The following is a 17378-nucleotide window of genomic DNA, read 5'->3' on the forward strand; positions in this document are numbered from 1 at the left end:
TTGCATTTTGTATATATATATCAAATATTCAAAAATATATATTTTCAAATTGTGAGACAACTAACTTTGCAAATGTACACACCCTTATGAGCATGCCTGAGAAGACAGTGTGAGAACTAACTCGGTTATGAGACAGGAGTACCCCTCAATTACTAAGGGTAGAACACTTTAAAGCCTATGTAAAAGCAACTTTTCTTCCGACACTACTTCGAAAAGAAAGATGAAGAAAGAATCTGTGTTCTACCGTAAAGCAGACAGCAGAGGAAAACTGGGAGACTGTCTCAACCCCCTTTGTGAATCCTTGCTCGCTGCACCGTTTCAAACAGTGGTGGTGTCATTCTTTGTTGACACACAGCTCTAGATGGATTATGTTCCAGCTACTGAAGATTGATCCTTTTTGTGGAAATAGCTTCCAGTGGATGGATGGTGCAGATAATCCAGGAATACAGGCAAACGCTGTCTTTTCCCACAAATACCAGATAGGTGGTAGTGGAATTTTTTGCAGACACGTGGGCTGGTTTGTATTGACCTCCCACAGTTGGGAGGAAGTTGACTGGAGTTGATGGCACCTGTCCTGAAGATTTAGGGATTAATCTTTAAGGTTGTATTTCTATGAAAATAGACACTGAAATGAGCAAGAAAAATCGGAAGACCAGGGGCCAACTCTGGACCCTAGAAGAAAAAGAAGCTATATCAGTGGGATAATAAATGTCATTTTCATTCTCAGAAGTTTAAAGCACCATGGTTGAGGCCCCAGCAGCACCCCACATGATATTAATCTGGGTCTATGGGGGTCTTGGTGAATACTTTGCATGATATGATTTGCACCATTTACTTGTGAAAGTCTCCACACGGTTTCATTACTCTAGAACGGACTAGGACAAAAGAATAAAAAATTAAGACAACTTACTATCCAGATATCTTACAGGAACCCAAAGTGGTTTTCATCCATTCTTTTGATGTCAAAATTAAGTCCACTGTAAACACCACCAAACTCAAACTATCTCAACTCCTTGGTTTGCTCCAAAGGAAATATTTTACCTTCATTTTTTTCAACGTTTTACTCATGATGTTGTTATCCTTTTAATTGACAAATGACCTAGAGTTTGAATTTTTTTGTTGTTGTAGAATTTGTTGTGTTCGTATCAGCTGGAACATGTTAGAGGTCTGCCCTTCAACTCAGGTCACTGCTATCAGAGTGAGCAGAATTTGCTATCAGTGAAGTCTGTTGACCCTTGTGGGTTTATCTGAGTCTTGTCAGACCTTGGTACAGGTTGTATCGAACCAACTAATGACAACAATACTAATGACATGTTTTCATCTGAAAATAGATTCCAGTAGTTTTTGTTTAAAGCCTGTATAGTGCATGCATTCGTTCTTTTCATGTCGGAACGCAAAAACAATTTTTTGGAAGCTTAAACAACAGTTTATAATATGGAAATATGTCTATTATATATTTATTACAACAAGAAATAATATCAGGAAGGGTTTTCGCATGAACATCCTACTGCAGCTCCTATTATAGCAGCTGTCCCTGGCAAAGGAACCACATTTTAAAATGTCAGCTTTGTTTTAGAAGATAGTAACTAAGTTAATCTATTTTACATGAAGCAGATTTGTTGGATTTTGAGGTAAATTTAGCAATCAAGCAAAAAATACTTGTATATAGCTATTAAGAAATAAACAAACGATAGTGGCATAATCTGATGTCAAGTTTTCAATAAATAAACTCAGTCAGACATTTATAAAGCACGGTTTTAAAATAAATGGTCGGTCATCACAAAAGGAAACAAGTCAAATTTTGGGGCATATTCAACAACAGCGCTTCAAAAACTTGCAGAATGAAGACTTTCACTTTTAATACAGCAAGAGAGAACGGATTAACAGGCTGAAAGGCCATGTAAGTAAGCATGTTTGTTATACATGCAATTTTTTGAAAATTCAAAAGATATTGGCTAACCTCAGGCATAGAAAATGGCCTATCTTGGCATTAAGAATTTTCTTCCGCTATCTACAGTTTACTGCATTGGCAGAGGGTTAGCCCACATCAACCATTAGGTAATTTACTGTGAGTGACCTTTCACAGGGAGCATATCCAAACACTAAATAGCTCTCTTTAGAGCCAGGGACTAGTATGACAATGTGTCCTTTTTGAGACAAAATAACATTTTTGTTTTTAGGCAATGATTTTTTTTTTGATTGATGAGAGCCTGCCAGCTTCCGAAACAAGAACGTTTACAAAAACCATGACAAAATAAAACAAGCATTGACAAAGCAGAAAAGCTGGAGGCCAATGCAGACCTAGTGGCTTTCCCAGTGCTTGTTTACTCGTGGAATTGGTTGTTGTGTGTTTCTGCTCCTACTAGGTTCGGTCCTGGATCACACAGATGCATTGACTGGACTTTCATTAGTTGGAATAGAGAAACATTAACATTTAGTGAAAACACTTTGCATGCTGGGATTCTTGAGACATTCTTACAAAGATGCGGGGTGATGGTGTCACACATGTCTCACTTGGGAGCTATGACCTACTAAGGTTTGCAAAAACAAAGAGTCATAAAATCACGGCAGCTTTTTTGTAAGGACAGACAAACAAACAAAATAACACTTGGTGGAGAGACATATGTAGTTGAAAATATGCATGCAGATAAGGTGATCAGATTGGGTCCACTGGAGTGCCATAAACGATTAAGACCCGGGCTTTTATTTAACAAAGCAGTACATCTAATTATTGTAACACATCTTTGATCATCCATTTATAAATAGACAATGTGATACTGAGTTTCTGGAGTCATAATTTCAATTTGACCACTCTATGGGTTTGCTGCGGAGACTTAATCTCAATGAGCATATTTAAAATGAATTGCATAATTGATGCATATTTGATTTAATATTAACTTTTAATTAATTTTATATACTTGTTTTGTCCCATCAAAACTGAGATGCCTACAAAAATAGCTAGTTGCTCTCCTCCGTTGCCCCTTCAATTTTTTGGCATGTTCCATATGGATAAATTTGGGGCAAGGAATTGTATAGTCTGTTTGATTTTCCTATAACTTTTAGGTGTAGAACAACCTACAAAGCACATCATTAGTTTCCATTCCTACATTGGGAGCAGAAAATAATAATGTAGGCTTAATAAATTTGTGAACTTCACTAAATTGGTCATTTTTTAAGAAACTAAGGTGGTCATTCTGACCGCGGCGGGCGGCGGTAGCCGCCCGCCATGCGGTTACCGCCATTTGGCCGCTCCGTGGTCAAAAGACCGCGGCGGCCATTCTGGCTTTCCCGCTGGGCCGGCGGGCGACCGCCAAAAGGCTGCCCGCCGGCCCAGCGGGAAAGCCCCTGCAACGAGGAAGCCGGCTCCGAATGGAGCCGGCGGAGTTGCAGGGATGCGACGGGTGCAGTGGCACCCGTCGCGATTTTCACTGTCTGCAAAGCAGACAGTGAAAATCTGTATGGGGCCCTGTTAGGGGGCACCTGCACTGCCCATGCCAGTGGCATGGGCAGTGCAGGGGCCCCACAACACCCGTTCCCGCCATCCTGGTTCTGGCGGTGAAAACCGCCAGAAACAGGCTGGCGGGAAGGGGGTCGGAATCCCCATGGTGGCGCTGCAAGCAGCGCCGCCATGGAGGATTCCCTGGGCCAGGGGAAAACCGCGGTTCCCCTTTTCTGACCGCGGCTTTACCGCCGCGGTCAGAATAGCCCTGGAAGCACCGCCAGCCTGTTGGCGGTGCTTCCGCTGCCCTCAGCCCTGGCGGTCAGAGACCGCCAGGGTTGGAATGAGGGCCTAAGTCAAAAATGCTGTTAAAAAGCACAAAATTAGTGTTAAATGAAACAAGCAGCGAAAGAATGGAGAATTCTCACACCAAAATTTTTTTGCCTCAAGGTGCTGTTAGACAAAGTTCAATTTATGAAAATCTACTCGTCAATGTTAAATAATGGTTAAAAAAATATTAAGCTATTTTTATGCACACACTGCCAATTTGTTTTGCTTCTACAAAGAAAGTTTCAACATGAAGAGCTACATGCACTTTAATTAAACAGTGTAGATTTCCTCTGTTAATTTTCCCAATGGTATAATACGTTAAAGGCACAATTAATAAACAGGGTATACATAATTTGAAATGTAGAAGTCACATATTATTACCTTTGCTCAGTTTCAAATAACACTCTGGCTGCCACAGGGTTTATATATCTTTGTGCAGAAAGAACCATCAATATGCATCAAATACAAAATATGCTCCAGGAATTTCAACACCAGAACTACCCCACTAAAAATCCAGCATCGCAGTAGACCTCCACAGAACCTGCATGTCCTCACTTTCAGAAGTCTCGAGATCTAGAAGGTGCAAACAATAAATCACAATCTTCTACCTAAAATTGTAATGAGTTGTCCCGTTCCTGAGACCTTCCTCTCCCACTGCAGATTCCCCGGAAAGAGCTAAAATCCAGATTGTTCTATCCCTTCCTCGGAACAATAATCTCACTCTTTCAGAGAACCCGATGCAGATGCCCTCTCTCCATTCACTAGTTTGTATCCCATTCTTCTCACCTACTCTATTCATATTTCCACTCACTTGGTAAACAAATGTGCATGCAATCGGTAATGTTGCATGCCTTGTTCTGATCTCTGGAGATAAGAGACTCATCTTCCACTATGTGCAAAGCGTACAGGGTATGAATGGTTACCACCTAGCTCTAGCTCCATATCGTCAAGACAACACATTTGTTACCATCGGGTTTGTCACATATCTTTGTTTTTGTATGCGCAAGCCCAACAGGTCAATTGGTAGAATGAAATCTTACCAGCTCTGGCAATCAACAACCAAATCACACAATAATTCACACCAAAAGTAAATTACACAAAAAGCCTCGGATGTACCACATTGAGCATTTTGTGCAAATTAACCATACTTGTGTTTCGTTAAGAACAATCAATGTAATATCAATTACACATTCAGCATGTTAACTATTATGATTTACTAGAACATTTTTTTTTTGTAAATTTCGTTGCCTTTTATGTTTTTTTATACTGAAATTGTCATTTATAGAGTTCCATCTCAGATAGAGCCATCTAGCGCATGGCACCAGGAAACCTCGTTTCCACTCTTGAGATTTTATTTGACGACCTAATGAGTTCCCTCAGATATACTCTAGGTTTGTTGCCGTTCCATATGTGCTTCGCATTTCCTGACCTCTGGCTTCAACAACATTTTCCTTTAGAGAACCTGCAGCTTCTGATTTCCTTTTACAGATGTGGACTTAAAAGTCCCAGTGTGAAAAGTGACAGAATCTCCAAACGCGCTTAAAAAGTGCGTCTAGAAAGTTCGTTTAACTATTTTACAAAATAGTCACACTCAAGGAACATTAATCGGGATCAACCGGCCATTGTTTTTTCAGCACTATCATTCAAACCACAAGGAAACACACATTCTCTTAAACACACTTTTTACAAGTCCTTGTACACATGCACGATTCGAACGGACATTTTTTAAACTTTCTTTTTACGGTTAGGGATACCTACAATCCAACCTCCCTTAAGCAGTGCAAGAAGGAAATCAAACATTTACATCGTATATTTTGCAGCGGCGCTGCCATTTGTGCGGCTCCAAGGCCAGCGCACAGCCTCCAGGGAAACCTCTACAATGACAAATTAATTCCTCAGAGAACAGATCTGAATGCTGGCAATGGACTCATTTGTCCCCCCAATAATGAGGAATGGCTTTTCCTTCATCACGTCTGCTAGCGTTTCCATGGTGATTCTGACTTACCTCATTGCTTCTCGCAAAGCTCCCCGTTCACCGAGCGTTGTGTGTTTGATGTCATCAAAATTATTTTCAAGCTTCTCGCATCCCTGTGGAAAAAATTTAGAAGCCCACAGGTTAGTCTGAAGAATATATATTGCTATGATTTTTTTTTTTTTTTAAATTCTCATGCACATAACCATGTTCCTCAAATTTTTCTGAGCAAGCAACCCTGCTGCGAACAACACTTGAGTGATGTGTAAAAGTTGATGTCAAACTTTAGCAATTGAAGGTACACAATATTTCATCAAGTTTAAATGTAAACAAGCATTTGCATTGGCAATAGATCTGCGTTGGCAAACTGGGTAAGGGTTATTTTATTAAAGGTGTTGCTAGCATCTGCCAAAAAAAAAAGAAAAAAAAAAAAGAAAAAAAAAACACGCTGCCACCTAAACATGCCCACCATGTGCTTGCAATAAAATATTAAAATAATTTTAACAGAACATTGTGGGCGCTTCCTAGCAAGCATGTGTTGTTTGTACAGAAGTTATAAAAACCCTTATTAAGATTTAATGCACATCAAAGGAAAGTATGATTTTATCGGTGCAAATAAAATGTAGTGTTTGACATAGAATTACTATAACCTGAAGACATTGTCTAGACACCCAGGATGGTTAAAAACATAAAAGGATAAAAAATTGATTGAAAGAAAAGGGCAATTGACAATTTAAAGTACTGGCCCACAAGCCTTGCCACTGAAGAGCTCTTCTTTATAGGTTGATTTGAACATGTGATCAGAAAAATTGCCATCATTCATCCTGCATGAAAGCCAATGGCTGAAGTGGACCGATTCATTGCCCCATGATGTATAAAATCATAAGCCACCTTATTTATGTATGCATGTGTGTAGTTATGGTTTGCAATGTTTGTAACATGAGGCTAGCTAAACAATTACAGCTGTTTCTAAGCCAGACCTACAAATACAGTAGTGAAAGATATGTATATTAGAAGCACCGTGACTTGAGGACACGACCGCACACGCAATTTGGAGTATGTAACTTAGTACTCCTCTAGCACTCTTTTCTATAGTCTTCCATGCCTTTTTTTGGATTGCCGCAAAATATCTAAAATTGGAATGTTCATTTATAATTAGTGAAAAAAGGGCTGTGCTCTCTTTGAACTTTAGCTAATAGGGATCTGGATGTTTCAAGGCTGAGTAACAAAGGCACCAGCCATTCAAGGGACCACATTCATCCCAAGACCAATAAATATTTGTGAGAGACTGAAAAACGCAGTGGCCGCCCCCTCATCTCACCACTGTACTGGGAGAACAATAGGAGGGTTTCTCAGGTGTATGTAAAGTATTCTTGAAGGTCACCTGCAAGCCAGATGGTTATAAGCTCATCTATGTTTTGAAGTCAGTTCCGGATTAAACCCTGTGGAGACCCCTAGGCAGTAAAAATGTTGTGGCCCCCTCGCAAATTATCTCCTAATACATTTTTAATTTTACTAACCAACAATTTTAATGAACACATTTTACTACACAAAACTAACCATCACACGTACGTAGTTTGCACCTATGTTTTTTTACAAACTGACAGCTGACAGAAGATGACCTTTTAAGAGACAAACCCACATGATTCTGATGTCTATGGTTAATGTACTTTAAGTTGTTAATGGGTACATTACATTATTACAGTATATTCTCTATAGAGTCTTTAATGTAAAGTTTTTGTTTCTTTGAGTTGATTCATTTTTTCTATCTTTTGGAAATTTCTTTCAAGATCAAATCAATAATATTTTTATCTGTTGTCACGGGCATCTTAAGGAAGTTGCAACCATAGGCTGGTGCCTACTTTGCCTGGTTGGTTATCTAGTACTGCTTGAAGCATTAATCAATTTTGGGACTGTGGGTATTAGACAGTATTGGCTGAAGCCATCATTATGAGTCAGTTGTATAAGAGCCATGAGGCAACCAATTCAGTGGTTTCATGGGCTTTGTGGAGCAAGGCATGCTAGAGCTCTGGACGGCAATGAGTAGGGTTTTGAAACGTGCTTCCTAAAAGCCAAAAATGAAACTCTCCGATAGCCGACTTCTCAAAGAAGAACCTGTATTCTCAAAATGAGTGTGCAAGAAGCGTGTCCTTAATGTGCCATAGTATTTGTGCCGTGAGGGATAAATATTTCCAGCCTGCAAAGCACCTTACGTGCTTTGAACAGTCAGCTTTTGCACATACTATTGATCACTTTGGGAGAATTGACTTGAAGTGCCTATTCACATATCCAGCTTAATTTGTTTCATACTTTAAAACTTTTAAATAAAATTATTTCTTTTAATTATGTAGTCGATAATTCTGGTAATAACATACTGGCAGTGCTAGACAAACATGCTTTTGAACACAAATGGTAATATGAAGGAAACAGTTGTTTAAAAAAAGATGTTTCCATCTCACACCGAAAACTCAAGAATTAACATTCTCTTCTCAGCTGATTGCTCCGAGAAGAGGTTTATTGGTAGGGGTAAAGCAATGATAGCCAAACAACAGAACAGATTGTTTTTTTGTGTATACTCTACAGTATTTAATTAGAACTCCTGTCACTCTTGAATGAGCACAGTTTCGTAGGCGGGAGTCTGTTTCAGTAGGAAAATTGTATATTCTACAAATGGATCCTGACTGACGTCCTTATTTTGTATCAAACAGAAACCACGTTCATGGGCGTTTGGAGAGGGTAGTGGTAAAGTAGACTGAGGTAGGTATCATGCTGGATGGTTAGTTTTAGGTTCGCTCTGGATCTGGAATGAATTTTCTTTTATTTTCTTAACCCAATCTGCTTAGAACCATTTTGAGCAACTCAATTGTGTGTGTGTATATATATATATATATATATATATATATATATATATATATATATATATATATATATATCCAAGAAAGAAGTTACTCAAACAGATGATCTTACTAAAGAACAAAAATATATTTCTACTACAACGTTTCAGCTTCTGCCTTCCTCAGGTAGTACAAGATAGTTCGCTCAGTGGCTGCACAGCTGAAACTGCTGGATTTTCAAAAAGCATCATGAGTGAAGATTCCAAATGGAATGAGTCACAATGTATTAAGTGCTGCAAGTGGTGATGCATAATTTTGGTTGTACCATCATGCACTACAGAAATGATATAGCAATGTTATTGCCAATACATTTGATAATACATATATTGTGTGTCTTAACGTTACTAATGTTACGTGGAGAATCTAAATCGTATTACTGAAGGTGCATTCACAGGAGAAGACTCCAAATGCATATATATGTGTGTGTTCTATTGTTTGACTTTAACATGCTGAATTGTAAGACTTACAACATTTCTTTCCGTATATTTTGATTTATATTGCTATGTTGAATTTCATATAAAGACATTTCAATTATAACTCCTGCTTCCATTTATAATTGAAAGATTCACTTATAGCTATGCATTTTGAATGTGCATTGAATGCTTTATTAAGCTAGCATAATCAAAGGCATGAAACATTTGTTTTCTTGTGTTTAACCTTCAACGTGGAGTTTTGTTAGCATTGCAATATTTTTCCATGTCTGTGCAAGACTATAGTCATTGAAAGGCATATTGTGTTTTGAAGATTGAAGATAGTGGGGTACGGGAGAATACTTTGGCAAGGATAGGAACCTCCAGCAAACTGAGAAGAAAGGACTCCTTTTTGTGAACAAGGCACCAAGAAACATTCAAGGTCATCCTGATGTTCGATTCGAGGGATGAGAAATTGAGGGGGGTCGCCAATCTCAATTGTGAAAAGAAGAGAGGAAACTACTGGTGAGTATGATGTAGATTGTTCAAAGGTTCTGTAAGTTTAATTGTTATTCACCTAGTTAGACAAAAACAGATTCCCTTGAGAACTGGAGGGGTATAGACCTCCATGTCCTCATTCCTTTGTGTGCCTATATGCTATACATCACTTCTCTAGCAGAACTTCTACTGAGGTTTTGGTTATGCTGACAGGTTCCTATTTCTTGAGACTTAATTTGGGTTTCCCTTTAGTTTAGTTTAGAGTACATAGATTAACTTAAATTCTCCAATGATTAGGCAAGAGGACAGCAATTTATACACAGATCATCAGATTCTGTTCCTTTTACAATTTAACTTAATTCAAAGCTTTACTTCACCTTTGATGATTTTGTACTCATATAGCTTGTTTTTGAGAGTCATTTACATCGGGTTGGCTCTTAAATTGTAATAAACTTTTGAACCTTATCTACTGCCTCCTGGGTTTCAAAGTGGGACCAATTTGGTTACACTGTCAATTGAATCGAAAGGTTGAATTTAACTGTCCTTTACCTCTCAATCATCCTAGAAAGGGCCATCCAATGAAGAAAAGTAAGAATTTGGGCCCAAGCGTCATCACAAGTGTATTATTAAAATGAACAACTTGACAGTTTTTTGTAGTGTGTGGTTTGGGTACATTGATTGATTACGATAAGTAGACGTGTGCCTGCTTACTTTCAGGAAGTACAGACCTAATTTTTAATGGTAGAAACCAGTTAGATCTAACATCCTTAGTGTAGTATTGCCCCTGAACTTTTGCCTTCAGACCCCTATCTTTTGCTGAACTCATTTTATGGTGGTTTTAGGACTCTGCTAACTCCCACAAACAGGGAGAAATTGGTATACACCCAATTAGCACAGTTAATTTACTTATGAGTGCCTAGTAAATGGTACTATATGTACCCATGGATTGTAAATTAAATGCCACAAGTGAGCTGCAGTACACATTGTGCCCCCCACCTACATAGCACTGGAAAACGTGTCTACCAGTGCAGCCTGTGTGTTCAGGTTTACACTGCCATTTCAACGTGCCTAAACCTTCTTTTTTAATACTTAGAAATCACCCCTGAGGTAGGTTCCACAGGCTCATAGGAAAGGGTGCATTATAATTAAAAAATAGGACATGTTTACATGTTCTGACACTAAAAATAAATCCTAAAGTTGTGTAAGTTATCAAGGTCTTCTCTCCCATGCACTAACACTGGGTTACCTTATTCCACTTAAGAGGTGATAACCACAGCTTGGTAAGAGATCGAGACATGTTTTTTTCTACTCATTTGAATTGCAATATTAAAAAACAACTCTCAAATGGTAAAGTCAGATTCTAAGTTACTATTCTGAAAACCGAGCTTATAGAACACTGGTATTTTCCTGCCTAATATGTGTCTTTCTGCCAGGGTCTAGGGTCACATGACCATGAATTGCTCTGCTGTAGTGTGTTGTGTGTTCCTTTCACACATGTGACAAGAGGGGCCTGGCAGTAGACGGAGTGGGTCCTCTTGGCAGGATGGCTGGGTGGAAGTTGTTTCCGGTCGTAATTGCACTTCAAAGGACCCTGCCTGCAGCACACACAAAGGAACCTGAAACCAGGCCTGCTCTTGTCCTCCTAGACAGTTTAGGGTCAAAACCAAGATAAGGGAAAGAACTGAGCAGAACCAATTTGAAAGTAGATCGATGATTGCTACTACACAAATGATGAAATTGGGTATAAATGTGGCTGTTGGGATGGAAAGGTCCCTTGCATGGTGATGGACATGAACCCCTGCCATGAGTGCCACAGCTGCAATGATGTCTGGATCCCTGGTGCTGATTGTTGTTGCCTTATGCAAGCACGGTTTGTGTGTGTGCACCATGACATACGCCTGTCTCACCGGTCGCAGGCTTGTTGAACTGAACTCTACCCTCATGGTGGTGAAAGGCTACTTCCCTTGCCAGGAGTTAAGCAGCTCAAGCGCAGTGGTGCACCATACTGTGAAGTGATGAGCAGAAAAAAGCAGGCCTTTTTCCAGTGTCACTCATGTAAAGTTCTACTGGTGTGTGCTAAACTCACCCTTGGCCTTCATCAAGTTTGTATGTAATGTTGTGCAGTACATGTTTGTTGTATGCATGCCCTGGGTGTATGTGTGTCTGTGAACAGTACTCTATATGGAAGACTCTGGATTCCATTTTGTGAAACCCAGAGCTAACTGGAGGAATATGTGAAAGGTAGAGGAATCCCTGCAAACAGATTTGTGAATTGATGCATTCCTGTGAGCTAGGCGGGACACACACGCTGGATCAAGAAGAGCGCGCTCCTCAGTACACTTCAAAAGCTGCTCTTTGATCCAGAGAGGTGCCACTAGATAAAGGGCTTTGGCACATCTCAGTGAGGAGAAGGGGTTGATAAGAGAATCATAAAGAATAGAGCTCGGGCCCTGGGTCAAACTTTTTAAGCACATATCATTGTGGCTGACATCCAGGTGTAAACCTCTAGTCAATCACATGGCCTGTATTGTGGGGCTATCAGATCTGGAGTCACTCCTGCTGTGAGAAACTGCTTTATAGAGGAAGGGCTGGGCAGGGGAGAGGAGAGGGCACTTCAACAGGAAGCAGACCTCCAACATAAACTTAAAACACTCAGACTCTAAATCACATTTGGTGTCTGGAAATGCACTATAAGAAGGGGAGCTCGGGCCTCCGAACGTGTCAGCTGCCGAGCAGTCAGTTGGGCTGTGTGAAGAGAAGCTCTGAAATACTTCTGCCCATGAGCACGACTAGGGGTTAGGACCTGCCAGTCTTCCAGCAGGATTAGGGGACATCACACAGGGAAGATCACCTGCCCCTGGGACACCAGCACCTGCATGCTTGCCAAGACCAGTGTGTTGTGTGGGAAAGAGATCATCTCTCGAGGGAGCAAGGCCCAGTGGGTGCTCTTGACAAGTGGAACCCTGTAACAAGGTGTGGGGAGCAGATTGCCATGCTGATCCGGCTGTTACCCATGCACGCTGGGAAAGTCAGTGACCCCGTATGCCAGAGGGTGCCACTGTGAAGCTAACAATGCTCATCATGCCGTCACTCATGTGTGGTTCCCAATTCAGCAACCCTGTATGCGAGATAGGGCTACCATGATGTAAGCCATGCAAATCGGGCTCTTGCCCATGTGTGGTTGGAGAGTCATGATCCTACATTACAGAAGGAGCTGCCATGAAGAGGAACTTAGTGTTCTGCCAATAAAGCAGTTCCCAAGTGCAGAGTAAGAGTAATGACCCTGTAAGCCATAGGGGGCCACCAGAAAGGACACGGCCTGCAGCGTGGTGGATGCTGTTGTCAAGAGGAGAAGCTGCCATGGTGACTCATGTAGGTCCGAGTTATGACTGAAGATTACAACCAGACCACTGAGTTCTCCCCAACTAGGAGAAGGATTAAAAGAAATTTATCCTCACACCAGAAAAGTGCTGAGGACACCCAGTCGGTTCCCCTGCAGAGCCCCTAGTGTTACTCACCAAAGGCAGCATTGCAACCCCTGAACCCACAAGTGAAACACTCTTGGAGACTCTGGTCATGCAATACCTGCTGGTGTGAGTAAGACTGATCAACGGACCGGAAGGTCCCAGGGGAACTTGTCTGCCAGTTAGTGCTTCAGTGTTGGAACTCTTTTGACTTTTCTAAAACAGTCAGAGTAGGACTCATGGAACTTGAACTGCTTGTGGAGCCTAACTTGAATGTCGATTATAGCGAATGGGCAATAACCACTACCGCTAGTGGGAAGGAAGTGGGACTCAGGGGCCTCCCTATTGAACACTTGAGCCCTGACCGCAGGTGGTTGTGTGTATTGTTTGTGTATACCGTATTTCAGTTACAGTTCATATATAAATACTTATTTTGTCATAAAAGAAAGTATTTGACTGAACAATCATTTATTGGTGCAGGTATTCTGAGTTGTGAATCCATGTTTATTCCCTTGCATCTGCCTCTCCGAGAAGCCATGGACTGCTCAATCCACACTGCAAGTAAGAATCAAATGCTGAAGAAGTACTTTGTCCAGTTACTCAAGATTCATTGTAGATCGAACCTAGTGACATCAGAAGCAAAACACCTCAACCCCTATAGTTGGGCCCAATAGCTCCTACATGCTCTGTTGCCCTCTGAAAAGGGTTCCAACAGTGGCACCTTCAGAACCTCTCATCAGCACACTCCTGGTGTTGTATAGCCATTTTATTAATGTCTCTATGTATGTTATTTTAGCAACTAGGCCTGCCGCTTGTGCCCTTTAGCCCAGTTATATTTTATTCTGCTTCACTGTTATTATTTCAGCATGGGCCCCATTCGTGGTGCTGTTTTATTTTAGGTATCTAGTCGCTCTTTCACCTAGGAAAGCATTGCATTTCCAGCAAGACATTTTTTTACTTCCTGCTTTCCTAAAACCTCCAGCGAGATAAGGTTGCTGGCAAAGTAGAACACTGTGTCTCCAACATTCACAGAAACATAAACATCCTTACGTGGGGATATTTTCTCAGAACATCAGCTGTTTTATTATAAAAACACTTTTCTATCTCATGCATGTTAGAGGGACTTTCCAGCCAGATGACCACGACCGCATGCTGATTGACTTTGCTACAGCTGCTTGCTGAGACTACAGGTTCCCTGGCCTACATGGGGATGTGCCTCTCTAGACAACAGGCTTCCTTGCTCAGGTATGGGGTATGATGTCTTCCCAGGTGAGAATCCTGAAGGGCAGATTAGGCCTTATTATGTTGTACTCTAACATACCTTAGGTAGGAACCACATATGTTATGCGTAGTGACTGTGTGGTGGGAGTTTTCTTGTGTTTCACTTTTCTTGTCACCATTTTGCTTCTATTATGTTTCATCATTCTAATTATTGCAAGTCATGCCATTTTATCTAAGACGCATCTAAGTCAATAAACCTAATTGAACCATTCTCTGCCTCTGTTTGTCTTTACAAGTGTGAGACTAATGTGACTGAGTGAAAAGGATGAAATTTGATACACCACGATTTCCCTGAAAAGTCATTAGGGAATACGCTCAGTGGCCACAAATCATCCCTGCTCTTGGGCAGAGATGAGGCCCTGCTACTTGGCCAGAAACATATTGGGCCTACAGTTGTCACATGGTGTGGGATTGACATCAGTTCCCCCACAATACAGGTGATGCTACCACCCAAATCCAGCAGCCTCATTAGGATAATGGGAGCCCACACAACACTGGATCTCTCTGTGGGTTCCCTAGGATGGTCATCTTCATGAGCCCAGACTTTCCACTCCACACAGCCTTGCTTCCTGGAGTGGTCTTATTGTGTAGCCATTTTAGTTATAATTATACACGTTATTTTAGCAAACTAGGCCTGCCACATTAGCGGTCTTGTTTTATTTTCTCTATCTAGCTGTTCTTCGTCTAGATCAGCACTGCGTTCTTAAACAAGACATGTATTTCACTCACTGCTTTTCTCAAGGCTGTAGTTATATAGGTTTCCGGCAAAAGTGGTACGCTTTGTCTCCAATGTTCACAGAAACATACACGCTCTTATGTGGGGATACTTTCTTGGAACATCAGCTGTAGTATAAAAACACTACTTAGACCCTTGTACGTTAGAGGGAGATTCCAGCCAGATTACCATGACTGTATGCTGATTGCTTCGCTACAGCTGCTTATGTAGACTACAGGCCTCTTGCTCAGGTATGAGGGATGATGTCTTCCCAGGGGGAACCGGAAGGGCAGAATTAGAGCTTAACATGCTGTGCTCTGACATAGCCTAAGTAGGAACAATCCTCCATAATCTTAGTGACACAATGGTAGCGTTATTCTTGTGTTTTACTCTACTTGTCACTATCTGAATCCTATTGTGCTTCATCACCCTAGTTATTGCAATACATGCTTTATTATCTAAGACGCAGTTACTTCAATAAAACTTTATTGAACTATACTCTGCCTCAGATTTTCCTTGCATATGTGAGACTAATGTAACTGAGATCTGAGTGACCACGATTTCCCTGAGAAGTCATTTACGTCATGCGCCCGGTTGCCCAATCATCCCTGCTCTTGGGTGGAGATGAGGCACTACTAGTTAGCTGGAACAAACCCGGATTAGGCCAACAGGCGTCATATGGTGCAGTTTCAGGCTCATTCCCCCGTAGACCAGGTGATTCTGCCAACCAAATCCAGTAGTCTCATTAGGATAATGCGTACCTATGTTGCAGTCTCAGCCAGGAGCATTGGTGACTGGGCTTCTAGTGCGCACCGTGCCCTGACCCTCTTGTGCTGGTGCCCATGGGTCTCCCTGCACACCTGGTCTGCACAGTCTTGCACATTCCCCACGTGGTTGATGGGTCAACCCTCTTGGCTGGGTGCTGCTGAGAGCATAAATAAAGGAGGATGAGTTTGCACGGGGATTCTGCTAATACCAGTACCCAGTGTGTGCCCTGACCTTCTTTTTGCTGGTGACTAGGGGTCTTTCCACACACCTGGTCTGCTCAGTCTAGCATGCTCTGGGTGAGATCAATGTTGAAACCCTGTCACGGCTGATGACCAGCAGCTGGTCCCATGGCCAACACCTGCAACCTTCAGGTACTGCTGTCCATGCAGCTCTACCAGTGCTGTAGCTTTCCAGTGAGCTGACTGACTCGGCCACAGAGGCACCACAGTGGAAGATGTAGGCTGGTTGACTCAATTATTTTGTATCATGGGTGAGACTAGTGGCACAATGAAGAGGTCCCTGCTGCTCCATTGGGCAAAGTCTCTGCACTGTCCTTCACCATCTCATTCTTTGTCAGATAGGATCAAATTGCAAGAAATGTTGGTACTGACACACTCACATGAACTGTCTAACAGCTGGGTGGAGGTGGTGCAACAAGCACTGGCACAGCATGCCGCCACCCTGCAGGCAAGCAAGGCTCTGATCAAGGAGGAGGAAGTTGACATGGCCATGACCAACATGCCACCAACACGAGCCCAACACAGGGTTGTACGTGCTCCAAAAGTGGTAAGCCCAACTACTTTGCCATGGTCTGCCACAGAGGTGGCAAAGGAAGAAGGGACACTGCACACTCCATGGCAATGTCTGCCCTGAGACAACTGTTACTTGACAACAAACCTTGTGATACCTGGCAATCAGCGCCCTGCCTGCCAGAAGAGAAATCCGCCAGCAACAATGAAGAGGCAGTTATCATCTTGTACACGGGAGCAGTGCCAAAGGATGTGCACTCTCCACTGATGTGTGACATCCTCGTTGTGGAGTATAAAGTCAGCACCCAAATAGACACTGGGGGATCATCACAGGGTTTTGTTCACTATGTGTTACGTTTGGAGCATGGAGTTCCAGCAAAACTCTGGCAAACATTGCATGGTGGAGTTTTTCCCGCAGGGAGCTAACCAACGTTAAGTTGGCATGCGCAAGTGAGAATTTGCATTCCCCACAGCGATTTTCAGGTGCAGCAATGCCTTCCGGTGAGATATCTCAATGTGGGCGGTCCCAGCAGGTCATGACCATTCGGGTTGAAAAGCTGCCTCTCAAGTAGGAAATCAATTTGAACGGCAGAAAGTCGCAGCGTCCTATGGTGCGCTGTGTGGTGCTGTTCATGCTGTACAATTTTACAGTGTGGAAGAAGCTCCTGGCACTAACATTCAGCGTGAGCAGTGCGACATGCTCAAATCTGCCAGTTCAGGGAACAACATGGAATGCCGTGGAGTTTTTATGTCACTCTGCAGAATTCTGCAGAGTAAAACTTCGTGGGTTATGCTCCCCCCCCCCCCCATCAATACACCACTACTGTTGCTAAGCTCATTGAAAATCTATGTCTACAG

The 17378-nt window shown here is 41.9% G+C and overlaps 1 protein-coding gene across 2 annotated transcripts in view; it reads right to left on the reverse strand.

Annotated features, from left to right (window-relative positions):
• Positions 1 to 17378, reverse strand: part of DPYD (dihydropyrimidine dehydrogenase) — a 3199941-nt gene that overhangs the window by 2872626 nt on the left and 309937 nt on the right. For both annotated transcript variants that reach the window (XM_069232136.1, XM_069232137.1), the window contains exon 3: positions 5775 to 5857. In XM_069232136.1, the coding sequence (XP_069088237.1) occupies positions 5775 to 5857 (83 nt within the window). The remainder of the gene's footprint in view (positions 1 to 5774; positions 5858 to 17378) is intronic.

The sequence above is a fragment of the Pleurodeles waltl genome, chromosome 4_2 (genome assembly GCF_031143425.1).
Source record: "Pleurodeles waltl isolate 20211129_DDA chromosome 4_2, aPleWal1.hap1.20221129, whole genome shotgun sequence".
Taxonomy (NCBI): Eukaryota; Metazoa; Chordata; class Amphibia; order Caudata; family Salamandridae; genus Pleurodeles; species Pleurodeles waltl.